The following is a 27,844-nucleotide window of genomic DNA, read 5'->3' as shown; positions in this document are numbered from 1 at the left end:
CGAAAGTGCTCCTGTGGCGCCGCAGGTACATCGGCCGACTGCAAGAACTGCTGCATGCCGAACGCAGCTACCTCTGGCCCCACTGGTCGGTCGGCCACCGTTTCGAGACCCAGCACGTCCGCCGCGGCCCTATCAACCACAGCTCTGATGATTCAACTGCCTGCCAGAAGCGATGAACCCAACAGCAACGCTCCATCCCTCGCCGCTCCGGTGTATATTCTCCCTGCCGTGGTGCTTCCCGCGGAGCCACACAAGTATTCCGAAAACGAAGGCTGCCCGAGTCGCGAATGAAAGGTGAAGCGTTCGGACGACTCCGTCGAGGAGGTGTGGAGAAAAAAAAAAAAAGCAAATCGTCCATGCAGCAGGAAGTGGTGGAACTTTCCATCTTGTTCAGAGGTGGACGAAACGGGAGCTTCAAAGTCCTTTTTTTTCTCTTCTTTTTTTGTCAGTCTCTTTCTAATAAAGGTCAGTTGGTCCGGTGAACGAGCTACCTAGTTAATAAGCGTCGCAACGAAAGAGGGCTGCACTCTCGCATAGCAACTGACGTTTAATGAGTCAGCGGGGCGTCTGGATAATAGTGAATAGCCAGGTTCCCTTGAATTTTTTTCCTTTCTTTTTTTGAGAGCTAGACTTTCAAGCAGTCGTTGACTAGACTGCTCAAAAATATGCACATAAACTTTTGAGGCTTGACAGTACAGTTTTATTTCACTGAGTGGCTAATGACTACAATGCAGATCATGTATTCTATGAATGACACTGCATCTCGCTTCAGTGCGATGTTGATTACGATGTCGCTATTAATGCACTGTTCTGAAGCTGACAATGAAATTGCATCGCGTGTTAAACAGGACAAATGCGGGCAGTTGAACGAGGAGCATGCAGACGCTGAGCAGCGTTAAACTGCGGTCTTTTCGTAGTGAGGTAATTGATGAAGAGGCTTGCTTCTGCGGTGTGCATCTTTCATCCGTATGAACGCCGCAGCAGCAACCAAAAAAAAAAAAAATGTATGTACAAGGAGTCGTGTAGCGGGTCCAAGGCTGAAATCATCTTTCCATCATCCTCGTCCCGGCTTCCAAGTCCTCCTTGGTTGAGCTTCCGAGATAGCGCATCTGAAAGGGAAAGAACCATTGTTCGCTTGCTTTAGTCACACTGAAACCAGTCGTCGCGCGTACATGGGCTCCCGCGGAGTAAAATATTTCGTTAAACAACACGTTGCACGCGCGGCGTTTCCAGTTTTGGAAGACTGGCAGTGCGCGGAGTACTTGGGCTCGCCTGTCTTCCCGCGAATTCCTGCACCGTGGTTTTACAGCGAAGCTGTTAAAGCGTAGCTCGGCAACGGTTTTCGTGCGGCATGGTGATGGCCGGCGTGCGACGGCGCGGTCGATATGAAATGTTAATGCAATGTGATGTGCGTGGGAGCCTCGAATTTGCTTTTAAGCAAAAAGACTCCCCCCCCCCTCGATCCCACCAAAGTTCTCTCGAAGTGCGGAAGAACTCGCTTTTACAGCTTCGCTGTCTTTGATGCATCAGCTGTCTGGTTGGCATACGTCTGCGAATGATTTTTTTTTATGCCTAGCTTCTAGGCAGCGAACTTTCGGATGCGAGATACATTTCTTTAAGTCTTGCTTAATCTCCTCCTTTCTTTTTTTTCAGGCCATATATCGCCTGAAAAAAAAAATTCACCTCTTCACCTTTAGCGGCTTCGTTACCACAACGGCCTTGTCTCTATGGCATTGTACTGTCTTGTGCACATACGTATATTTAAATGCCCTAGGATATCATCAATTGATTGCTAGTTTTGTGTGAACTATCCTCTGTCACTGCAGAAACTGGTAATTGCTAGGATGTGTTGCCCCGTATGCCTGACAGCTCCGCGTGGTATACCGGCTCATGACACGTTCATGCAAGCTGAGGATTCCACCCGAGGAGGCAAGGATGCGGGGTTCGATCGACTGGAGACAGTACAGTATAGAAAACATGCAGTAGAGACAATTATAACGTCGCAAAGAGCGTACAGCCTACGATCTAAAAAGCAGCGGCAGCCGAATAGCTGCTGTCAGGTACTTGCCCATATAGAGCAGGGGCATCCAAAATAGCGTACCAGCTTGCTTGCTCCAAATACTACTTATTAATTACACGGCGCTTACCTTCCACGGTAGATTGGCCAAGAAGCCGGTTGTTAAGCCGTTCAACGGAAAAGGGGAGCATAACGCTCATGGGAGAAAGTATGAGGCACGATAAAGTGGAAATTAAAAAAATGATAATAAAGATGACTAGCTGCCTCTAGAGAGGATATATTTTTTTCTTTAAGAGGAAAAGGTGTGGTTTAAAAAATGTAGGAAATTTGGAGGTACTAAATTTGGGGATATATTCAGGTGACACTTAATAGAACACACGTTGACTGGTTGGTAGGCTCGAGTCGCGCAAGTAAAATGCGTTAATAGAACAGACGGCTGCAGTTCAACAAACGAGACGAACAATGGCGCAGCCCGAGGAGACAGACGTCAAACACTGGCAGGCTCAGTACTCGTGACAACGTGCATGCAAAGGTGCATTTTTCGTCTTCATTTTTGGGATCGCGTGGCATCTGCCAAGTACCGGGGTTGCCGTGTCATTCGCGCGGTGGCGTTAAAAAAAAGAGAGAAAAAAAAACGCAAGCACTGCGGCGTAGTTGCAAATGATAAATGGAAAAACGCCAGGCGGCGCTGGCCCGCACTAATAACGATGCTGCTAAAGGGCACGCACACGCACTCCTTTTGCCGGGTGACTGCTTTTTCCTACACAATCACGGCAACAGAGCTGGCGATCAATGAAGTAAGCACCGAGAGGAAACTTTCTTTTTTTTCCTCGGGGCTGGCAAGCGATGCACACGCTCTGCTGAGGGCCGCGTTTCTTTTTTTTTTTTTTTTCCTCGCTCTTGGCTGCGGGCCGCACGCAGGCCATTACAACGTCCTTGCTCCTCGCGTCTGGCCGAGACAAAAAAAATTGATGCATGGAGGAAGGAGCGGGCCAACGGAAAGTGCACACTGCTACGCTTGCCGCCGTGTAGAGTTGTTCAGCTGCCTAGTTTTCCCGTTGTTTCTCTCAAGCCTATAGCCTATAGTGTCGGCAGAGCTTTCCCGGTTGGACTCTATGTATAACGCAAGCTGTCAAGTCCGAGACGCTGCTATACTCGACGTGTATGTGCCAGCGTTCGCTATATATACTTGTGTAGGGACGCTTTCTTTTCGTCGTTTGAGAGCTGCACAGCGAACGCACTGAACACAGTGTGCCATTGACAGGTTGGCCAGCCTTTATTTCTCTTTACGTTTTCTTTCTTTTTTCTTGCGTTGTGCGGTGGACGACACAATACGCCCAGCGTTTGAGGGCGAGGAATTGGAAATTGTCGACATCACGCGGTTTTGTCCTGCCCTTCGTTTTTGGCCTCGAGCATGAATACCCCCCCCCCCCCCCCCCTTCTTGCACCCGCTGGGCAAGTCAGAAAGCACGCATAACGAAAAATGCATCATATTGCAGCATTCGGTAGAAAGCCGTCAACGCATTATTTTGTTGGATAAGCCACTTAGCCAATACGAAAGGATGATGACGTGTAGTTCGTTCCGTAGCTCATTGTCCCCTGGGGACCTTGAATTATCCTGTCCTAAAAAAGCTTTGAGCTCGCCTTGTTTTACAAACTTCTCTGAGTCAGCAAATGTTCTGAGCCTCTGCATATAAATGCGGCTACTTTGTCCTCTTCAACACGATTGCTGTGATACTGTGATACTGCGTTCTAGAGCAATGAGGCGTGGAATACCTGACAGCAGTCAAGAGAGCTGTCTCGAATACCTTTGACGAACTCATGGAGGCACAGCTCAATGTGCAAAAGCTAAGGCTCACCAAATCAACAACGGGACGAGACTTCCTGCACAGACTGGGTTTCCGAGACTGCGCGGAACTCCAGAACAGGCATGCGGACCTCACAACCGCCCAGAGGGACAAAATCACAGTTGCTCCAATCCCAGCGCAAATGGACCCCGTCCGTCCTAAACCCGGGACGCAGAGAAGCTACAGCCAAACGCTACAGGAAAACCTACGAGGGCAGGAGTAACACATACTACACTGACGTCACAGTACACAGAACACGCACACCATGGTTTACAACCACGGTGATGGATGACATTTACAGAGCAGTGACGAGCACCACAGCGCGCGCCTACGACATCTGCGAGGCCGAAGAGATAGCCATCGCTTTGTAGCGCATGTCAGCACAAGTGAGGAAGCCCATATCCTGACGGACTCCATGCAGGCGTGTAGAAACTACCGAAACGATGTGATCTGCATGGCAGCCGCCAAGATTATAAACAAAAACGAGGACCTTGGCGCAGCCATAGTCATCTGGATACCAGGTCATACTGGCATCGGGGAAATGAACTCGCCCACACGGTGGCCACTGCGCCCGCAACATACCAGTGCCGCCCCGACATTGAGGCGCACATTGACCCCGAACCAGTGGACTGGAGCCGTTCGGCAATCCTTGAATATTACAGGAGGGCTCGAATTCGCCCCGCCCCATCGGAAACCAAGCAAAGCGGAACAAGGCACTTGGAGGAGCTTGACCTGCAGTATACACACAGCCGTGTACATACTGAGGTGATTTACCATCGACTCACGGGCAGCAAGGACGGCACGTCCGTATACATATTAACGGAACATTATAACGTTCCTATCGACATAAACGGTAGCGCCATAAAGGTGCAAAGATTCCGGGGCCAAATTCACAAAGCTTCTCGATCGTGAGTGAAGTTTGCCATTGGCCGTCCGTCTTCGTGAATAACATGTCCAGCATCAGGTTTGGCTGGACGTTTCTCTTACAAGCATTTCTAGCGTAAGAGCTTCTTGTGAATACGGGCCCTGCTCCATACATTGTGACAGTATATGAGGCGAAACCCTGCAACCGCCGTGGTGGCGTATAGTGGCTTTGGCGTTGCGCTGCTATGCCCGAGGACGCGGGATCGAATCCTGGCCGCAGCGGCCGCATTTCGGTGGAGACGAAAGGCAAGAACGCCCGTGTACCGGACATTCCGAACCCGTTAAAGAACCGCAGGTGGCCAAAATTCGGAGTCCCCCACCAATGCGTGCCTCATTATCATATCGTGGTACTGGCACGTAAAACCCCACCTTTTTTTTTTCTTTTTGGTTACACCCTTCGCAATTTATTTCATTCTTACCCTTGTAGTCACGAAAACGAAGCAGACATTACTGGTATTCAGTTAATACGGTTTAAACAGGTCATTACTCTGATACGTAGGCCGGCTCCGAGCGTTGTCATCTATCGCTGACGAAGCCGCGCCTGTGTGTCAGTGGCCTGTGTATCGAGGTGGAAACGACAAGAAGTAGAAGGGTGCGGGCAAATAATAAATAAAAGACGAAGGAAAACACAGGTTAAAGTGATATCTGTTAGCGTGGTCGGGGACAGGTGGTCGGTGTCACGAGCACTGCCGACGCCTAAAGCTGTTTTCCGGGGCCTCTTGCAGCGTGTTACCCGCCGTGGCTGCTCAGTGGCTATGGTGTTGGGCTGCTGAGCACGAGGTCGCGGGATCGAATCCCGGCCACGGCGGCCGCATTTCGATGGGGGCGAAAACACCCGTGTGCTTAGATTTAGGTGCACGTTAAAGAACCCCAGGTGGCCAAAATTTCCGGAGTCCTCCACTACGGCGTGCCTCATAATCAGAAAGTGGTTTTGGCACGTAAAACCCCAAATATTATTATTATCTTGCAGCGTGGTCAGCGAGGAACTCTCGCCGTGTGAGCGCAAATAAAAGGTCGCCCAGAAGGAAGAGATTGTACGTAATTTCTTTGTCACAAGCAACGGTGAGGAATGGCCGAAAAGTGTTTATGGAAGCTCGGCAGCGGTATTAATAGTATTTATGGACACACACGCTTACAGAATTTTCTTTTTGTGTCTTTTAAATTCAGAGCTCGAATATATCTGTAATAAACCACTATGCCCCTGCTGGATCTGTTAAGTCAGCCGTCTTACCAAAAATTATAGGCGTCTTCACTCTATGGCTTGTCTCACAAGGCCACTTGCGGTGTGGCCCGAGTGTTAGGGTTAAATAAACTGACTATACAGTATACATGAAACGTGCAGGGGGCCACCCGCTGTGCTCCATGGTGTATTTCTCGCTTCACGCGTGCGCTTGCACAGAGGCGCCGGGCGCAAACAGCGGTGCAGAAGAGCTGAGAAAGGTGCGCCGCATCGAAGAGAGCAGAGCAGCATGCACGGCGTGCAGCGAAGAAGGTAGACTGGGACAGGGAAGCGGCTGGGTCTCCTCGGCGGAATCGGCGCCGCGAGAGTGAGACAAACCAAATACCTGGACCGCTCTCAGTACGTGCTCACTTTGACATCTTTGGGCTGCTGGCCGCTGTCGTAGTCGCGCGCGTGCGCCTGCGAGTAGCCGCGCTCTTCGTCGCGGTAGTTCGAGTAGTAGCCGAAAGCCATGAACACGCAGCCGCCGATGAGCAGGAAGCCGCCCAGGCAGAGCATCAGGGGGCCCAGCACCCGGCGCAGGTCGGCGCCGCGGTACCTGCGTCAACCGGAAAGGGAGCACCTGTAGCTCGTGCGCCGAGAAAATGAATAGACAACTTTCTTCAGCTCCGAACTCATTGAATGCGATAGCAGCATTCCATCATATAGTGTAGCATGTAGAGCCTATAGATGCTGGTGGCACATACCCACTGCGGGGGTTTAGCCAAAAACCGGGTATAGTTCAGTACAGAAATAAGGAGAACGAAATCTCAAAGAATGTAAACAAAATTTGTGAATAGTTAGTCGAGAACTCCCGCTGTCTAAGTAGGCTAAATTTATTTAGTTCAAATGCGGAACTTTATGGAACATTTTGTTCGAAGCTGTTCGGCCAAAGGCTTATGCAATTCTTTTTAATTCGAGGTCGTTCAACATTTTACTATTTGAATATGTTTGACTCAAATATTCTTGTTACGTCATGTTTATTTTGGTTCGTTTTGTGTAAAACAGTCACGTTTATTTGTTTCCATTGTCCAGCGGAGCCGAACGCGACTGCAGCGTGTCATTTGAGGCTCGATTATTCGTGTTGAAGGTCCCGGGTGGGGATTAATCAACTCTGAGGCCAAACATTTTATTGCAACCGACGTCGCAAGCGAAATGACGCAGTGTCACCTACAAGATTTGAACGATTTCATGTCCTCTGTACATATGCAGTGTTTCTATATAGGGCACTTGGCGGCCGTGAATCCTGTGAGATCCTGTTGTGAACTACATAGCGTTGTCGCTACTACGTCGCTGTTGGCAATTACGTTGTCGATGGTTTCGACGTTGTTCTATGCCACCCGCTTTATTTCGGCGCATCCTCTGTAGTGGGTATGTGCCATGTTTCAGGCTTATTATTAGAAACCGGAACTTAAGGCAAATTGCTTATGTTTTTTTCTTACGTCCTTATCGTGCCTATTTAACACATAAGCACGAACTATAGGTCTTCAAGCATTTTAGTGGCACTTTAATTGTGCTTATTAATCCCTATTTCGATGTTGGATCCTACAGTGAACTTTTCAGGGCCTATAAAAATCCATTTTCCCGTGTTTTGCACCAAGTCTTATTTTGTTTATAATGTTATCACCGCTAGGGAACTTGGGAGAAGGCAACCAATTGTTATACCATAAACACACTTTTCCGGTGTAAAGGCTGTTATTAAGAGCAAGCTTCAGCTCGGGCCCAGCTCTGACGCGGCCTATTCAAATACATGTAAAATGTAAAAACACTTTTCTGATATAACCCCTGGACCGATTTTAATGAAATTTGTTGCATTTGAGAGCGAAAGTTAAATTCTAGAGACTGCTGGAACCGGAATTTCAATTTAAGGCCTGAATATTGTTGAAAGTGTTTTCAAAAATTTGAAAGTTCTAAAGATATGGAAGCACGAAGTTTACAAATTAATAGCTCTGTATCAAGAACAGATATCGCGGTTCTGTAAACGGCACTCACTAGATAATTGAAAGCGGACAAATTTCATATGTCATTCTATATCTTACGTTAATTTGTCACATAGTGTAGAAGGGTTTTTAAAAAGTTGTATGTACACATTGCTAAATTTTTTTAGATTCATGTTTAACATATCAATTTTGTCCGCTTTAGATCTACTATGAGATGTAATTCACGAAATTGTGATATGTATCATTTTTCGATGTTGAGTTACGGAGTTGTAAACTTGATAGTTTTGTTTTCGGAAAAGTTGCTATTTTTGCCAATCTTTATAAACAAATGGACGACCTAAATAAAAAATTCGAAACCAACAGTCACTAGATTTTAAGTTTTTCTTTTAAATGTAATATACGTCGTCGAGTTTAGTGCAGTGGTTGCAGAGAAAAACGAATTCTCCTTTTGCATGTACTTAGATAGGAGCACTAAAGTTCGGGTGCTCACGAGCTTTAGCAAAGCAGACGAGAGCATCGCTGTGGAAAGGGCTCAAACGGCGTACGCGACTGTACACTTGAAGGTGACTTAGCCGCCTATACTTGTTCGCTGCACTTGACGTTTTGAGCTGACATCGTCAATGCTCTGGCGCAACTCTGACCCGAAATGTGGTGCTCATTAAGGTCGTTCAGGAAAGGTTCGTCACCATCCCCGATGGACTTGTCGCTCACAGAGTTGATTCGAATCTTCTGACTGCCGCAGCCGGAAATCCCGGCTTTTCGGTACACTGAAAGAACTGTCAAAAGCTCTGACCAGCGAACGTTCTGGAATTCCAGAGAGAGCAAGATCATTGGAGGTTCCGAAGCGGTCAAGAGATCGAGCAACGTCGCCGCCTGGCGGGCACTGGCCGAATCACGGATAGTGTGGATTGCGTCGCGCGTCGTCTGCTAGGCACAGCGTGTTTACATCTGCGTGTACGGCGTGAATATCTTTAACGATCGTTTCTTCCGTAGTTGTAGCACAGTCGTAAATGCTGGTCTGCATTTTTGACGGAGCACAAAAGCGTTTAGCCTTGCGCGGTCGTCTTCGCGCTGTAGTGAGGTCAACGACTACCCGTGTCGAGCGCGCGATGTGCGATTGTCGCACCCTCCGCTCGCCATAAGCACATAAACATTATTATCGCCTCGTGTTTCGAGTACATCGCAAAAAAAAAGCACTTAAGTTCGTTTTGTACAAATGAAATGGTAGCAGCGAGACGCGAATGCCGCAGTCTTTGTGATACCATGAGGCATGAACGGGGTGGCGTGAACGCCACTCAGCAGTCCATAAAATAATCGTAAGCGTGCACTCATCTCACATCGCGTCATGCACGTTATATCGCGAAAAATAAGTTATGATAATTGCGATTATTGCATGACTCGTTTAGTGGTTAGGCGACAAGAGTTGTTCTTTCAGTATGTGGTTCTGATGCCACTACCATGAATTCATTTTGCCTCGCAATTAAATCGTGGGCTTTCGTGCTTTGATTCGCAGCTCCAGAATGAAAGTTAAAATACGCTATTACATGAGGATCATGTCTGAAAAGGCACTCTCTAGACGCAGGCCGCCATAGAACACTGAGTTGCAAGGCGGCTATTATAATTTTGTTAGCTTGGCAGACAGTGGTCACTATTAGTTGTAATAAAACAACCGAATAATTTCAGCTTCTCAAATAATTACAGCTTTGTCTCATCGCTGTCTTGGGCGCAATCGAGCAAAGGCGATAAAAATTATCTCGTCAGAGGCAACCTGATGATCCCACTAACGTACTGTAACTCAGAGTGGCCTAGTTTGCCTAATTGAACTCATTAACTGTTTGCACAGAATGGACGGTGCGGACGGGCAAGGTAAACGGAGTTTCGAGCATTTAGCTCCTGTCGCAGTCAAAAAAAAGTTGGACCCGTATTCGCGAAAAGTTCTTATAAGGCAGAGTTTCTTGTAATAGCAAACTCCGGCCAATCCTGATGCTGGACATTCAATTAGCGAAGGCGACTGGCCAATGGCAAAGAGCACTTACAAACGAAAAGTTTTGTGAATTCGGCTCCTGGATATTGAATGGTGAGTGGGGCAACCAGGCAGGACTGCACAGTTAACATCGTATTTGTCGCGCGTTTTCTTTTTCTTTTATTCTTTGTACGCCGTCTTTCAATACGTACTGCAAAAGAGTCACCAAAACCACGATTAGACTAAATCCCACACCACACGTAAGCTTGCGGACGCGCGCAAGCTCGCGTCCGCGCCCCCACGCATGCGCAGACAATGCGGCACAGCTCGTATGCGTCGATCTCAGTGAACAGCTATTCTCTGATATCGCGCGCTTGGGCTGCCTCACGTCGGCGCACCTGCCTGGCGTTCCATAGTAGCTTAATTTGGTGGCTATATTATTTAATATTCACTTAAGCATAAAAGAAAATTGGGCACAGCTGCTCGCTTTCAGCATGATGTGAAATAAATGCTGATATAGAGCACAGGTAAAAAGGGAAGTTCTTTGCGCTTTGTCTACCCCCCGGTCGTACGTGAGGAACGAACTATAGTCGGCAAAACATTTTGTTGCGGCGAGTCTTACAAAACTTGGGCAAAATTCACAAAGCTTTTCTTTCGTAAGTGCACTTTGCCGTTGCCCGACCGCCTTCGCTAACAATATTTCCAGCAGAAGAATTGGCTAGAATTTGCTATTACGAATAATTCTATATAGCGTAACAGCTTTTTGCAAGATGCGAGCCCTAGTTCGGAAGAATTGACATATTCCGTACGACGTGCTCAATATGCCGCACTGTGTACTAGACTTACAGACTCGTGTAAGGGCCGCACTTTTTTTATCATAATTTTGGCTAGGTGCGGCCCTTACACGGGACCGAACTTTTCGTTCAAAATGGTGCCGGCGCAGCCGCCGACTACTGCACACCTCAGAGCACGGACGTACCATTGCATCAGAGGTCAACGCGCAGCTCCCGCCATCTAGTAGCGGCACGTGGAAGTACGCAGCGCGCGAAAATTCGCCGATGCGCAAGCGCGGCATCGGGGCACCGAACGCGATTGCTTCTCCGATTGAATTTTCTTTTTCGATATTTTGGGCTGCCAAGTTAGAGGTGCCATCCTCACACGAGTGCGGCCGTTACACGAGTTTATGCCGTATATATACCTCTCCTACAGCTAAGCCATCGTAAGGGCCCGTATTCATAAAGCTTCTCTCACATCAGACCATTTCCTCATTGGCCGGCGTTTAGGTGTCCGCCACTCACGTTAGCGATCTACGGGATAAAAAATACGATCATTACGGCGACAGCCAATCGCAGAGACATGCAATAGAGGGCCCATATTCACAAAGCAGTTCATACGTTAAGAATTTTCGTAGAAGTAGGCGCCGGCCAATCGTCATAGCAAACATATCATTAGCGAAGGCAGTCAGTCAGTGACAAAGGGTTTGTTCGAACGACAAGCTTTGTGAATTCGGCCCGATTCGCAAAGGTCCTCGTTCGTAAATGCTGTTTGCTATTCGCCGACCGCCTTCGCTAATAATATGCCCGTCATGGCGACTGGCTATAGTGTGCTCTTACAAATTATTCTAGCGTAAACTTAATTTTGTGTGCGAATGGCCATATTCGCAACAAAAAAAAAGAATGTTATTACGCTAAAGCTATTCCTATAGGGCAGAGCCAATCGTGATAACGGAGATATAAAGGCGACCGGCAGACGGCAAACGCTGCCTGTCAAGTGGGCTATTGGACAATGGAGGCGTTAAACCTGCATTTTCTTATGCAAGGTTGGCTGGAAAAGGCTGAGCATCGATCACATCTAGAGCAAGCGCACTGTCCGCGTCGAAGAGAGTGCAGTGGCGAAATTTTCACCGGCGCCTGTCAATGTGGCTGGGCATGGTCATACGCAGCGTTTTTCCAGCCCCCATAACACTTCTGAACGTCGCTTCTTCAAATCAAAGCATACCGTCACCGCGTTATATTAAGTGTTCTTGGGACCTTGGGCCCGAATTCCCAAAGGCTTTCGTTTCTAAGTGCGCTCTGTCATTGGCCGGCCGCCTTGGCTAATAACCTATCTGATATCTTGATTCGCTGGCAGCTGCTCTTACGAAAAGCTTTAGCGTAAGAAAGATTTTTCTGAATGCGGGCAATGGTTACAACGCAGCGCTAAAAATATAATGCATTGTTATACTTATGGACCCCACTAGTCTCCTTAAAGAAACAAGGGAGAAAGGAAAACAACATCGCCATTTTCACGTATCATTGCCAACTTTTCTTTGCGAGCGCTGCACAGCGTTAAAAGCATTTTGCGTTGACACAACGCGACAAGTATTTCGCTCAGTAATGCCACACTTCAGCGTCTGACGTGTGACGTCGTACGAAGTGCATAGAGCCTCTATAGCAAAAACAACAGAATAATAAGAGGAAGGACGCTGAGCGCGCGACACGATTATTAACACGTGTCACGGTTCCCCTCTGAAAGCAGTGATGAGATTGTCAAACTGCGAACTCTTATTCAATGTAGAGAGCTTGGAAATTGTCTGTCGGTAGGCTTGTGATATCAACACTCAGACAGTTCATAAGAACAAGTGGAGTGGGAGCCGTCGCCGATTGCTCTTTGGCTCCAGTGGAAACACTCGGCAAGTCTGTGCTTTTGTTTTCCGGCCCTGCATTCACTGATGATACGACATCAACATCGGCGTTGTCGCTTGAGTGGTCTTCCATTCAAGCGTATAAAACATCTTGGCTCTTCGACATTCATTACACGTGCTGTTTCGCCGATACGCTGCGTCTTCTTATGAAGCCTTCAGTATATATCTAATCGCGAATCTGTGGGGAAAGGTGGATGACCTTTTGCTGCTGATATGAAGGTCGCGGCCGCCTTTATCGGCCACAGCGCCAGAATTTCGGTGCACTTTGAATGCGACGGTGCTTGATTATAGCAAGATACGCTCACTTTACGAAATTCCAAGGGACCTCAACTAACACGACCTACAGCCCTTCGTTGAAGTCTTCGACGGTGTTCTTTGGTGGAAATCACCGTGCCGAACTTCCGGCGAGAAGAGTCGCGTGAAATGAGGGTCTCTGAATACGAAGAAACCGTGCGACAAGAAGCTAACAGTCACTGAAGGCAAGGAAAGCCTAATAGAACCCTCGTTGATTTAGTTAACGGAAAAAGGGATTGGGGCGGGGTCATTTATCTAAAGTATTTGTTGGCACTCGGGATGAACGAAATGGAAAAGAAAGCAGGAAAGACAACACCACCCAGCCGGTAGGAATAAATCCTCACCAACGACGCGATGCATTTTTTTTTTCTCCCGCTTTCCTTTCCTTGCGCCGAGAAAGCGCATATAGTTAAGCGTGATCGACGGAAAATACGCGCACAGGAAGACGCACAGGAAGACACACACGAACAGCCGAGAAAGACAAAGGACAGGCGCAGGATTAGCGCTGTCCTGCGTCTTTCTCGGCTGTTCGTGTGTGTCTTCCTGTGCGCTTGTTTTCCGTGGATCTGCAATGCACCATCTAGCCCGTCTTATATATATATATATATATATATATATATATATATATATATATATATATATATATATATATATATATATATATATATATATATATATATATATATATATATATATATATATATATATATATATATATATATATATATATATATATATATATATATATATATATATATATATATATATATATATATATATATATATATATATATATATATATATATATATATATATATATATATATATATATATATATATATATATATATATATATATATATATATATATATATATATATATATATATATATATATATATATATATATATATATATATATATATATATATATATATATATAGAGAGAGAGAGAGAGAGAGAGAGAGAGAGGGCAGGGTAAGGGCCTGGAAACAGCTTTGCGCCCTCCCCCCCACTCATAGAAGAAAGAAAGGGCGAACAGCAAATCAAAGCCAAATTTTTGTAATTTACGTTGAAAAAAACGTGCGTAAAGTATTCCTAATAGTAACTATAATAGCGTGGCAAAGAAAAAAAACCAGAAAAAAATCTATAGCACGGATTACACAATGTGATGAAGAAAACACTGGACATAAATAAAGAAAATCCACCACCGTATGCAAATCATCAGAGAAAAACGGTGCGGGCGCTTGTAAAACAAAGCAAGCAAAAGACAATAAAGAGCTACAAAAGAGCAATAAACCAAATTATATTAAACATAGTTCTTTCTAACCAGGTCACTTCTAAAAAAATAAGAAATAAGAATACGCAATGTAGCACTATGATCTATGGGAACAGTTGATGAAGCGTCAATATGTCAATACCTTGACTAAGAAGTAGTTAACCTTATCACGGTTGAAAAGAAGAAAGCGGGAGGGGTATAGGAGCTTTACATAAAAGGCATGACTGCGGATTTTAAAGGCCTGCGCCGGGGGCGGGCGCATGAGGTCACAGGCTCCAACCCATGCCTCAACACTTCGCGCCTGCACGGGGTCCTTGTCTTTGTACTTGCGCTATTTTTCAGCAACGCCTGCTTCTTGGATTTTCTGCGTCATTGTAGTTTTCTTCCCAGTGGTCATTGCCTGCTGAGAATCGCACGACACACCTGAAACCTCGGGATGCTTACGGCACGACCGGAGGCCTGTGTGGTCCGCTAACCCTCACTCCTCGCCCTCCAGTCACAACACTTGGAGGAATTTTGACACTTCCTCAATAGGTATAGGACTCTTATTTAGAAAGGATGCGATAAGCTGGAACAGTTCTGCGCAATCGACGTATACGACACCAGAGTGAAGAAAACTTCAGTTGACCACTTCTGGCATGTTCCGCGCCGCTCTTCGACCGATGTTTCTACAACACGGAATGTATCAGCTAGCATTATATGCAGTTCTACACAGTGGCTCCATGTATTCCATGTCATGCGTTCAACGCCATCTGTTTCCCACTAAAGAGATTGAATATACTACGGACCAATAGACAAAACAAAACAAAGAAGTGTCCTCTTCGCAGTCATTCATTCTACATGACCATTTACCAGCAAATATGAGCGAATATTTTTGCCAGCATCCAACGTGGATAGAAAATAGTGAGAGGTAGTCGCAAACGAGCTAACTTGTGCTGGAGAAAGCTCGCACACTAGGAGTTTAGCGCACTTCAGCCAGTCACCGGATGCTCAGACTACTCCATAGCCCTCCACGGTAACGCCAAGATACCACTTTAAAGACTGACGGTTCTCAGACGCTGACGGCCGAACACCGCAGGTAATTGTACCTTGCACCGTGTTTTTTAAGTCTTTTTTTTTTTGTTGTTGTTGTTGAGCAGCATGGCTAACGTTATCCGGGACACACGGTATATATCGTGTGACAAAATGCTGAACTACGAAATTCGGAGGTTGCATAGGATGCGCATCCAACATGCAGAAGTGGGACGCGTAGAAGTGTATTCCGCCTAGCTGGAGGCACCCGCAGTCCTTGCATAACTAAAACTTTTGAAAGGGAAGCAACCGAACAAGATGGGGTTGCAGCAGCTTCAATTGGTGGCAACCAGTGCCGGGGTCAATGTACCGAATGACGGTGGGTTGATGAGTGCATGTAAGCTCTGGGACGCGGCACCCCCGGGTGCCAAGTCCTCTTCCCATCTGACAAAGGCACCAGTTAGCAGATTAATCTGAGGTCCCCATGCAGTCTGTTGGTTTGTGGTGCATTCTGACTATGCAGAAAATAGTAATAATAAATAAATAACCATTGAACATTGAACCAGCCTTTCGCAGTGCGGCTTTCAACACATTTTCAGTGCACCTGCATAAAAAATAACAAAGCAGGAACCTTCTATAAAGTACATGCTAAGACACTGCTTTTCAGAATACATTTGAAGGTACTGTAGCGTACTGTCATCTATAGTCATAATCCGGAGATAGAAAGAGCTGAGAAATACACGGTTCGCGAGGTTTCGCCACACTGTATATATATTCACAAGCTGAGGTCTATAGACGCACGATCACCTACGATAAGCTGCTGAGTACGAAGCCATTCTGCCGGCTCCGCAGTGCGGAAAGGAAATAATTAAGAAAAAAAAAAACAAGAGCGCTATCGACAAACGGCTCCTTCGCGAGACAATAGGTTTGATTGTACAATCTCGGGGAACAGAAACACGACGAATGAACAGGTCAGTGAAACATGTTGATACTAAACAAAGCGATGCCGAACCACGATGGACTAGACCGCTTAGTGTACTAAACAAGTCATATTCTCGCAGCGCTTCGAGTCGCACTACACTTTATTAATCACGAACCAAGACACAAATGGTCGATTTTCTGCGGCTCCAAGTCGAAGACCAGAGTATAATTATTACGGGACTTGGTAAGAGTAACTATAAGCGTAACGCCGCACACGTGGTCATAGTGTTGTCCCAACTTGTTACTGAGCAGTCGTCATTCTTCTGCGACTAAAATAATTCCAATTGCCTTGCTTGTGCACAAATGACGAAATTCTTTAGGGACATCTACGTCTATTATTGCACCTGGAAGTGCCCACACCCTCCGGGTTACTCCCCTATTCATTAAACTTCCTCCTGGGAGACTGCGCTGACCAGCTTAGACCCGCAAGAGCAGCGACAGCTGATCCGGCGGGCACGCGGAGTGGCGCGAGCCAATGGGGCCCTGGACTCCACCCTAGGAGTAAGTCGCCCCATCTCATTACAAATAAATGTTCTCTCTCTCTCTCTCTCTCTCTCTCTCTCTCTCTCTCTACGTCTTTAAAATACTGTTGCATGTTATATTGAGTAATGGGGTGTTGCGTAATTTTGCGTACGCAAATGACTTTGGGTGCCCAAAGGGACATTTGCGCACCCAAAGCTCCCCACCCTGCATCGTCATTTTGAACAGCTTGGGGGTTTCTTTTGTATACCATTTCGGTGTCCTACTGTACGCCCGGCGCTCTTGCGTCTCCTAACTTTCGGTACGCAAAACCTAAAGCTTCCCAATGCATCAAATGATGGATATAAAGTTGGAGTGCACGGAGAGAAGGGTATCTCCCCCCTCCCCGTCTAGTGTGTGTAAATATCAAAAGAAAACCCACACGTGCACGCGTGTGCATGCGCATTGTGTGCGCGCGGAGCGCAGCCATTTTGTAGCGGAGTCAGTATACGGAAACCACTTAGTCAAGATATCTCTTCGTAGGCTCTCCATAGATTTAGTGACGCTTGCCGGACTCGTGGCTTTCAGTACGTTGCGCTTTTATCGACGAGAACACCAGTCAAGATTTTTCGGCAAAGAAAAGTTTTGAGGTTAGCAGCCACATGGAAACTATAACCGCTGCCCTTCGGTGCATAGGCAGCAAGAAAAGTCAATGCGAATTGCAGCGGCGTATAAGGGACGCGCTTCACCCGCTGAACTTTGCTTGCGCAGAGGCCGTCCCGCATGCTAAACCGAATACACCTGCCACCGTTGCTACGCGCTTCGTGGTGGGGAGACGGGCGGTGAGAGTATAAAGGAAGAGGGCGTGAGAGGAAGGCAGCAGTGTGAGTTGCCCTTCGGAAAGCATTTGGGAGCAGCTGGCAAACACGCGTTCTGTACCGTGCTGTACATTGGTATCATGCACTTTGTGGCTTCTCGCTTTTTCGCGAACAAACAGCGCACCGCTTCTAGATCACGCGACAAGCTGAAGGACGAAAAAGTTGCTCACCTCTGTGAGAGGTCTGGGTGCTCAGGACGTGCCAGAACAGAGAGGGCGATCCGTCTGCTTCGCTGGAGGGCGGCCGGCGAGTTTATTGTGCAGCAGCGCCTGCGCAGGGGAACGGTCCGTCGGGAGGTGCGATAACAATGTCCGCGAGGAGGTGCGACGACGTACGCTGCCGACACGTTTATCTTGCCGGACATTCCAGGCAGCTAGCGTAAGCTGCCAGCCTGGCTTGTTGACGCCTTTTTGTTCACGTTCTCGAAAAGCTGCGCATTGCCTATGGACCGATATAGAGTTTCACGGACGGCGACCTGCATGTATTACGCTCTTGAACGAGAGGCCTCGAGTCAATGCGACAGGCGCTTGGTCTGTCTACTCGCCCGACAGCCATATCTGAAACCTGCTTAGGGAGAAGCGTCGTTAATGCCTGATCAAACGCAAAACGTGACCCGCCCCGAGTTTCTGAGCAGTCCTGCGGATAAAGTTTCACGATCTACATTTGCTTTCTGTGACCGCAAACATTTCTTCTCCCTTGCGTGCGTGCGTGCGTGCACGCGTGTGTGTGTGCGTGTGTGTGTGTGTGTGTGCGTGTGCGTGTATGCGTGTGTGTGTGTGCGTGTGCGCGCGCGCGTGTGTGTGTGCGTGCGCGCGTGTGTGCGATACGATAGGTAGCGTGAAGTCTTTGGAGTGCAATACTTAGGCATCATGCTTTCTTTAGCTTGCTGCTGCCTGTTTATATTTGTTCTCAATGAAGTATGTTGCTGAGGCGGCGTAGTTATTCAATTTCATGAGACCACCGCTAGTACTAACATAGTTTTATTCACTGTGAACGTGTTCAGATCGCCTAGTACGCAGCGACACATTACGGAGCCTTTTATGCTTGCAAATGCCTGCGTTAAGACCCTATAAAGAATACGCATACGTCTCGGTGCATGAAGCCGCTTGCCACCTAACTTGGAGGACGCTTAAGTTTCGCCTTTAAGAGTGGGAGGCGATAGCATTCAAAGATTCCCGATTGCTTCTCACGCTTCCTGGCAACAGCAGCTTACGTGACCGTAATGTTTACTGGTAAACGCTGGCGGCGAAGGCTATGCACGCAGGCGAGCTTTCTGGTAGAAATGCGGCCTCTTGCGTGGGCCGATCCCGAAGGTAGTCCACAGTCGTGCTCAGATAAAAAACCAACATAATTTTCAGGTTTCCGTTATTGTTTCGCACATTTAAGTCTGAGAAGATTTAACATAAAAGGCATGCGCTGTCGGTGTTTTGTTTCATGACATTTGTTTGTGGGCTCTTATTCTCAAAATTCCGAGGAATAACCTTTAAAATTATGGGGTTTTACGTGCCAAAACCACTTTCTGATTATGAGGCACGCCGTACTGGGGGACTGCGGAAATTTGGACCACCTGGGGTTCTTTAACGTGCACCTAAAACTAAGTACACGGGTGTTTTCGCATTTCGCCCCCATCGAAATGCGGCCGCCGTGGCCGGGATGCGATCAGGAATAACCTTGTCAAGAATGTAAGACAAGGCATGAGCAACTTTAGTGATAGAATGGTGTGGCAATATAACCCACATGTGCGGCATGTCATATAGCATGGCGTGGCATATACATATACCTAAATATATACGAGAATTTTTGCTCACGGACAACTCCGCCAACGCCGACACCGGATTTTCTGCGACACGGGGCCCTTAACGCTGTTGCGTTAAAGACAACTATCCGCCAGCCCGCATCGCAAATGCCGCGTGACCGGACATGCTGCTCTGGCAGGATTGCTGCACCCATACACATCTCTTCATCGTCATTCATCACTTCTTTTGATTCTCTTGCCTCTTCCCTATAGCCCAGAGTATCAGCGCTCACCTACACGCGCCGACCTCAATGTCTTTCTTGCATAACTAAAGCCTATATACATGTGCACTTCTATATATGTACAAGGAAAGGTTCAGAGACAGGACTCTGGACATTGCGCTGCTTGCGGGTATAGAAGTGAGACGGAAACGAAATTAGCCACGAAAGACCACAGTGAAGTAAAGAACGCAGCAGGGGTTTTGCGTGTGCGCTGTTTTGCGAACTGCAACACCCGACTAAAGTCCGCACCATATATGAAATTGACTCTGGCCTGTACGAGAGCCCGCTCTTTCTTCTCCTCAAAGTTGCACAGGAGACACGGAGTCGGCCCTCTGATTATCTAAATGGAACCCCCCTCTCTCTCTCTCTCTCTCTCTCTCTCTCTCTCTCTTCCTTGACGCTCTTGCTTTACTCCACAGGCTTGCTACTGATCATAACCCTTTGATCGATTGCATTATTTAGTAGCTGCCTGCCCATGTGCATAATTAACAGGTGAAGGGCAAAACGAGACAGGACGGTACGAGCAGGAAAGACGTTGCTTGCCTCGTCTGTCTCTTTATTCTCAGCGTGTTTCCCACCTCTGAGGCATACTCTGTAAATTGCGCTGCGCCAAGTATGCCGTTTCCGTATACGCTCTGCGCTGCCCGAAAAAGAAAAAGCAACACAACAGACAACGTCACTGAGCGCAGCTGGCGTTCTTTCTCGCTTCCGTTTTCTTTTTTTTTTTTTATAACACCCGCAGATCGTATATACTGTGCTCGTCGTATACCGTAAACACTGCACGGTGACCTTTGCTTGCGCAATGCCGCAACGCGCCTAACCAAAGGCATTTTCCGAAATCAATACATTATGGACCTTCGGGAGTCAGTGCGATGGCGAACGAAAAAGAAATGTATTATAGGCTAACGATCGACGTAAATCACGTTCTTTTTTTTTTTTTCCTTTTCCTTCCCGGCAGGACGTGCGAGAACAGCAAAATAGCGACGGTGCTGAGGTCTATATAGCTTCCCGTAACGCTCCCGTACATGTGTGTGCGCATAGCACCCCGCAGAGCACGGCTATATTGCAGCGCAAATAGCGCTGATACGTGCGCCGGTGCGCGCTCCACGCATTTCCCCCATCGCGACCGGCAACGTGTGCCGAGGGCCGGAAGCGGCGCGTGTAAACATGGCTGCGCGTCATCAAGCGTTGCGTGGTTGGCGTATTCGAGGCGAGGATAAACATCGCCGGCGTGCAGCTTTCAGTGGTTTTGGTTTTCGACGTGGCTTTATAGGCAATATTACGCGGCGAGCGCTTCGGCGCCTCCACCCCACGTGGTTAATATGAATACTTTATACTTTCGGCACTGCGTTAATAGGGCCGTTCGTGAGCAGTTGGATACATGCACGAGTCCATGTGGCACGGCATTGTTAGCTGATTGCCACCTATAGAAGAACAGTGATGAAATTGTCGTGCTGGCAGCCGCTTTTCAGATGGCAGCACCCACAGAGAGGGGAGAGAGAAGACATCTCGAAAGTGAAGCCTGAATGACGTCATCGTGCCGGAAAGCCGCGGTGTTTGATTGCTCATTTAAAGGAAAGGAAAGTTACAATTAGACTTTATGCACCAATTTTACGATAATTTTTGTGCATTATGGGCAACCTCGGCCGTTCGGGCGCATCGCACAACTAAACACAATCTCGCGCACGCACGACGCACTGAGCTGAAGACGCTTCGTCCATCCCGCGCATCTGAATTTGCGAACTGGGCCGAGTGTCTGACGTGCATTCGTGTTACAGGTTCTCGGGTTCCATTTAAACATTGAGATATACTTCATTGTCGACTGTACGACACCCACGCGCAGAGGAGGAGAGACATTTACCGGACAGCGTGGAGATTTCATTTTTAGGCAATAGCCCCTGGTATATTCTGGAAGCGCAAAAACAACATCGCCCTAGGCGGACTTCTCCGGAGGCGACCTTTCTTGCGCATGTGAACACGCTTGCCACTGTTTTCATGCTATAGCATTATGCTGGGCACTCACCGCGGCGGCTTTCGTTGCTCCTCTCGACGTAAAATAAAGCGGGTGGATCCCGGAAGCAGTCTCATAAAAAGTGCGAGTGGACAGATCCTGATAATGCTATCGCATTGCAATCGATAAGGAAGCGCACGAGGGCCTCTCTCTCCCTCCCCTCCCCCTTTCTTCTTAAGCGGCTACTGAGATTCTCGATTGAATTTATATATATATTTTTGAATAATTCCCTTGCCGGACACTATTAAGCGGAGTTGTCGACCCAAGTTAGCAAGTTAGCACTACATAACAGGTGCTGAGTATGGCGCGCTTTTTCATTCGCGTTCCTTTTTTTTTTTTTTTTTTTTGTGCCACAAAAGTGGCAATGAGTGGCGCTGACGTTTCCGAAAATTCAAAGCTCCGAATCGTATATATTCTCATGGAACGGTCAAGTGCTCCCGCGCACCCGGCTTATATTTTATTTAAAGCTGCGTCCACCATACGCTGTCGATAGCGATCTCCAAATGGGCACGCAACTTCGCCTGTGCAAACATTAATCGGCAACCAAGCGGCTGCTCGCGCGCAGCAGTGCGGCAGTCAGGGTCTGGAAGATGGCGACGACACTGGCGGATGTATAGGGACACCCCTCCCCCGCCGCCTCTTCCGTTTTTCTTTCTTTAGTTTTGTCTTCAATGTTTGCTTTGATGACGGGCTTTTAAGTCGGGCTCTGCGAATGCAAATGCATGCGAAACGGGGAAGTGCTCGCATCAAGCATTCCCTGAACCGTGCTGATGGAAATTTCCTACATTTAATAAAAAAAAGTATCAGTTCTGAAGACAGTTGAGTTCAAGTTTATTATTATTATTATTATTATTATTATTATTATTATTATTATTATTATTATTATTATTATTATTATTATTATTATTATTATTAATTTACGCCTTCTAACCTTTCTTTCAGATTGGAGCAGAAAACCTAAAAGAAAATGAAGCACCAAATATTTGCCTCGCAAGTTCGCAGCAAAAACACATTTCGCAATTCTGTAAGCTGCACTTGACAGAGCGCATGTTTAACACGGACGTAATCTATGCGTGAATTTGCAGTTAGCGTTACATTGTTACTTCGGTTACGTGAGTTCTTCGCAAGTTCTATGCTTGAATTTATCTTTTTCATATGCTGTAACAGACGAAGTTTACAGAAATGTGACGAATCTTTCTGCTGCTAGTTACATAGTAAACTTGATGCTTGAATTTATTTCGAATGTTGCTTATTTTGTGAGCTATCCCACGCAATTTCATGGCCTAGTACTGAAATGACATTTTGGATCTCCGAATGATTTCTTTCTTTTCATTTTTTTAGTGCAAATAAAGGTTCTCGACATCCAAACATAATCGAAACCCTGGGGGGGGGTTTCGATTATGCCTCAGACAGCCCTAGATGACGGAGTATAATAGCTTTTCTACAGACCTGCAGGCCCCGTATTCACAAAAAGCTGTTATGCTAGAATTGTTCGTAAGAGCAAATTTTGTCCAATCTTGATGCTGGACATGTTATTAGCGAAATCGACCGGCCAATAACAAAAAAAAAAAACTTCGACCCCAGTTTCCGTTTCCGATTCTCGGTCGTCTGCTATGCTCCGATGTACCTGTGAGAGCCAGACGACCACGCACGTGAAGCGGAGCGAGTGCCAAAATCTCACTACGTCCCGCTCTCACGTTTTTTAAAAACTATTATCATCATTATTATTATTATTATTATTATTATTATTATTATTATTATTATTATTATTATTATTATTATTATTATTATTATTATTATTATTATTATTATTATTATTATTATTATTGTTGTTGAAAGTTGTAGATGTCGTTAATCTAAAAGTCAATCTAACGCTGCCTTTTCCTTTTGAAATTCACTAACGGGCGTTCAAACGGGTTCACCTGGCTGCCCAACTGGAGCACGTATGCGTTTCACGCGCGTCTACATAGGGAGAAGCTCCGAGCTTCAGTTTCCTCTTTCAAAGAGCGAGTGTCCGACGGCCCCTGGACGGACGTGACCTCGGTGCGATGCTTCGCGGGTCACCTGTCGGCGTCGCGAGCTTCCATCCTGGCGCCGAGACACTCGCCTCGCGCGACTCGTCGGTTCATTGACGGACGCACCGACACGGCCGTGCACATGTCGAGGCTCGCTTGCGCGCTCGGCATTGCGCTGACAGCAGCACTGACAGGGAGCAGTTCGCACTGATGAGCCGTCGGCTCAGTCTGTCGCCGCCGTTTTAGTTCGCTGCGTTCGCCCCCACGCCTGGGCAAGGTAAACCTCGGCTCTCCTTTGGAAGGTGAGTCAAGCTCCTTCGTGGATGCCGCCTGTGATCGGCCATACCTGCGTTTAGCTTCGTTCGGCCGACCCCCCTTCCTATACATTTATCGTCGCGGCTTAGATTGAGCGCTAATGAGAGTTGTTTAACACCACTTGGGGTGAGCTAGTTGGTCGGCTTTCTTTGGGCTGCGGCGCGGGACAGATGGGGACTCGGAAAACGTAGAAACGCTGGCCGCGAGCACCGACTAGCAGTTGAGTGATTTGTTGTGCGGTGATCGACGTATGGCCACCTGTTCCATGTTATTTTTTACTTCGAACAGATTTTTAAAAAGAATCCCCTGCAACCGATAGCGAGGTTCGGCCACTTCGAGGGGACTTTTGGAAAAAAGCGGAAGTTATCTGCATAAGTAATCGCAATGTCCAGCCTGCTAATCGAAAATATTTTGCAACTAACTTTTATATTATTTACTTCATTTTCAATACTACCACTCTTAGTTGAGAGCACAGCTGGTGGGCATTACAAAAGGGATAATTATGTTTTAAAGAAGAAAAAATCGACATTTTGAAAGCATGCGCGCTGTACACACACAACAAAATATTACTCACTTCAGTGCACAAGTTACATTTGAGAAATTGAAGTGGAGCAATTTGTCGAGCAATCAGGTCTGTTTGGCATAACTATTTATCGACCATATTCCGCATACCTTCAGGATTATTAAACTTTTCGAAAATAGTGTGAAAATAGTTATTGCACCTTATACTTTATTTTTGGAAATATGTTTTCTTTTTCTAAAAATATAGCGCCCTTTTTGCGATATCTGTCCTTAATATGTGGTACGGAGTGCATTGGCGTACCATTTAGCAGTTACCCCAAAGCCTTCCTCCACCAGTTCGGGACGTTCTTAACTGAAACGCCAATGCAATTCTTACCACATTTTGGGGAACGGATATCTCCGAAGTGGTGCTAGTCTTAGCATTTCTGCTTAGACTTCACTATCGCCGTGTATCAATTTCGCTATTGCAACATACACACTAACATGGCTAATTAAAAAGTTAATTAGTGAATATTTTCTAAGTTGCTACCTGGACATTGCCATTTCTGGTGCAAGGAATCTGTGCTTCTTCAAATAAGTATGTAAAGACCGGATTAGCTACGTGCTGAATGCGTTCTCTTTGTTTAAAATCTATCCGGAAAAAAAGAAAGAAAAGAGCTTGGTGTACCAGACCCAACAAGTAAAAGCACAGCAAAAAAAAAAAAAAAAAAACTGCATAGTAAAGCATACATTTTAAAGCATGCATAATAAAATATAAATTTTTGAAGCGCCGTGGATTGAACGGCTTGGCACTACAGTTGCGTCAGCGCCCCTTCTGTGCCACTCTCGAGGAACGAGCTCTCGATTATCTGCAACACTATAAGTGATACAGTCCACCAGTCCCTTTGATTATTCGCTCCTTTTTCTTCTGTCTCTTTCCTCTTCCTAGAGATTTTACGCACGCGCTGCCTTTTTGGCGCCTCGGTTGTTTCGACCACATTTACCGCCAGTTAGGAAAGCGTTTTTCAGCGTTTCATGGCGCTAGTTTCCTTTTATACAAGTTTTGTATTGTTATCTTATCCTTTTGACGATCTCCCTTTCTTGAGCTAAAATCTTTTTTTTTAATATTGTTTTCACGGCGTTGTTTTCTATGTGGGCGTGTTTTCATCCGTGTGTGCGGCTCAGGCGTCGCCTCGATGTGCAATGGTATTAGTCAGCTGTCTAGATATGGAATGTTTTCTGACGCATACGCTGTGGCTATGAATGGTGAACGCTTATATACGTGTTTTCTTGCGTAATAAATACAGTCGGAAGTAGCGTTCTGTATGCGCTCATTCTTTCCGCTATCCGTGTTTCTTGCGATCTACCTGCCTCGAAACGCATACGGTATCTCGGGGCTGACGTGACCACTGCAGCGCACCTGTAGACGTTGCAAAACGAAGTTCTTTGTCCGATTAAGTCAACGAAGAGGCGCCTATAGCGCACGTGTCATAACGTCTTACAATGTCTTCCGCTTCCATAACACAGTGCGTTAGCGCACACATTATTATTTTGTTTCATTGTACTTTGTGCAATATAATCAGATGACCTATTAGTGAATCTTTCTTTGTTTACTTGTGCTCGCCTTCTGGATATCGGAGTACTTATTTGACTTAATTGCTCTTATCTGTTTTGTGCCGCACGCCTTAAGTTTGTTCGCGTGTTTTTTTTGTTTTTTTTACCACTCCTCTAAAGTGATTTCCTGCGATGGCGTATGTAAAATAAATCATTAAATAAGTAATAAAACAAAGAGGGAAAGAGAGAGAGTATCATCGGATTCCACGCATGTGGGGAAATGTTAAGTGAAGTTTTCTTCAATTTTTGCGCAAATGTTCAAGCGAATGTAACGCAATGAGGCAAATGGAACGCAATGGCGCGAATGCTTCGATGTATGCGCGGCGTCCGTGTCAGCGCAACATAAACGCACATTGAATATATTAGACGCAATGCACATGTCCGTTGGTCTTTTTGGACTGCGCACTACTTCTACGAACTTGCAAAACAGTTTCTGCACGAGTCGCGTCTTCGAAAACGTTAGTCCGCGATCACCGATGCGACTTCACTATAGCAATATATCTCACACGGTTACACGCGCGTCGTGTGATGAATGGAACCAACCGAACTTGTGTCTCGCATCTGCTCGAGTCCGTGAATCATCTAGGGTACCCGCTGACACCCCAGTACTGCAAAGAAGAAACACAACTCCTGTTTAACCACATTAGAGAGAACATTGTAGTAGACCCTATCCCCAAGAACATGCACCCCACCCACAATCAAGAGAAGAGAGCAGCGCGTGCCCGTACGTCGCACAAACGCCGTTTCAGAGACCCAGATACATACTATATGAATGCTAGCCCGTATCCCTCGTCGCCACGTCGTGGGCCCAAATACACAATCGCCGTCGTCAATCAGGGGAACCTGGTAGCCTCTGCCTCCATCCGCGCCGCATGCAGCGCAGCAGCAGAAGCAGCAGCGATCGCTCTCGCACTTCGCGAAGCCGAGACCAAGCGAAGGGCCGCCCGCGTCCTTACAAACTCACGAGCGGCGTGTCGCTTATACATGAATGGAACACCCCCTATACAAGCCATTCGAATCCTGGGCCGCTCACTAGAATGGACCCACGGTATCGTCTGGTGCCCCGGGCACGAAGGCCTGCGGGGCAACGAAGAGGCGGACTGCGCAGACCACACTGCTCCAGTGAATTTCTCGTGTCTAGGCTGCGAAGAATAGTTTACCTTTAATGCAGCGATCATGGCTCGTACTCTCTTGCTCGCGGGTGTGTAGTTACCGCTGTTGGTAGCGTACTCAGAGCACGATCGGTCAGTGTATATACCGTTCCGCGTAGGCGTAGCGCAGGTGGCAAGTTGATTAAATAGCTCTCCTTGCCGCAGAGCCGTGCCCTAAATAATTCAGCGTCGCATTAGGCTAAGTGAACAGAGCGCCGCGTAAAGGAGGCGTGACGTATTTCCATTTTGCCGTCGCGCTCTCAAGGAGTGCCGCACAGTGTTGTTTCACTCGGGCAGGGAGGAACCGCGCGCCTCTCGAGGGCTCAAAGGGGGGCACGCCGCCCATGCTCGCTCTTTTGTTTCCCCCGTCGCGAAGCAAGCGGGGCTTCGCTGGCTGCCGCCGCTGGACAGTTTCACGTCGCCTGGCTGACTGCTTTTGAACGCGTTTCAGGCGGGGGAGAGCGGCAGCATTTATAGGGCGGAACGTTCAGTCCAGCTCAGGCACGCAAGACCGGTGGGTTACCGAGCAAACAGGCCCTTTCTTTCAGTGCGATTGTTTTCTTCTTTTCTCTGTCTCTCCTTTATGTTCCTTGAAACCGGCAGTCGCTAAACTGAATACAGTCACTGTATACATATGCTACAAGAAACATTTTCCCAACAAGCCGCGGTAACACACAGCGCCGTAAACATGGTATGGGAATAGGTTGTCCCGCTATAGTGCCAGGTGT

The 27,844-nt window shown here is 47.0% G+C and overlaps 2 protein-coding genes across 5 annotated transcripts in view; one reads left to right on the top strand and one right to left on the bottom strand.

Annotated features, from left to right (window-relative positions):
* The window catches only part of LOC142566709 (oxysterol-binding protein-related protein 6-like), a 147,555-nt gene that overhangs the window by 23,717 nt on the left and 95,994 nt on the right, over positions 1-27,844 (top strand). The window contains exon 2 of one of the 3 annotated variants that reach the window (XM_075677575.1): positions 22,463-22,544. The exons of 1 other annotated variant lie outside the window; for it this stretch is intronic. The gene's annotated coding sequence lies outside the window, so the exon portion shown is untranslated. Of the gene's footprint in view, positions 1-22,462; positions 22,545-23,687; positions 23,838-27,844 lie in introns of those variants that run through there. One more of the 3 variants, XM_075677565.1, reaches the window with a different exon arrangement.
* LOC142566738 (uncharacterized) lies at positions 678-6,586 on the bottom strand. Of its 2 annotated transcripts, none has more exons than XR_012825123.1 (2): positions 6,354-6,586; positions 678-1,109 (listed from the first exon to the last, which is right to left on the bottom strand). XR_012825123.1 is itself a non-coding variant. In XM_075677609.1 (2 exons), exons 1-2 carry the CDS (start codon positions 6,524-6,526, stop codon positions 1,044-1,046), a joined length of 213 nt encoding a protein of 70 aa, XP_075533724.1. In that variant the 5' UTR covers positions 6,527-6,586; the 3' UTR covers positions 678-1,043. The 2 variants fall into 2 exon arrangements, 1 of the variants encoding a protein (XP_075533724.1); XM_075677609.1 differs by having other exon boundaries at positions 6,380-6,586.

Source organism: Dermacentor variabilis, chromosome 1, assembly GCF_050947875.1.
Source record: "Dermacentor variabilis isolate Ectoservices chromosome 1, ASM5094787v1, whole genome shotgun sequence".
Taxonomy (NCBI): Eukaryota; Metazoa; Arthropoda; class Arachnida; order Ixodida; family Ixodidae; genus Dermacentor; species Dermacentor variabilis.
This window is presented reverse-complemented; position numbering and strand designations above follow the sequence as displayed.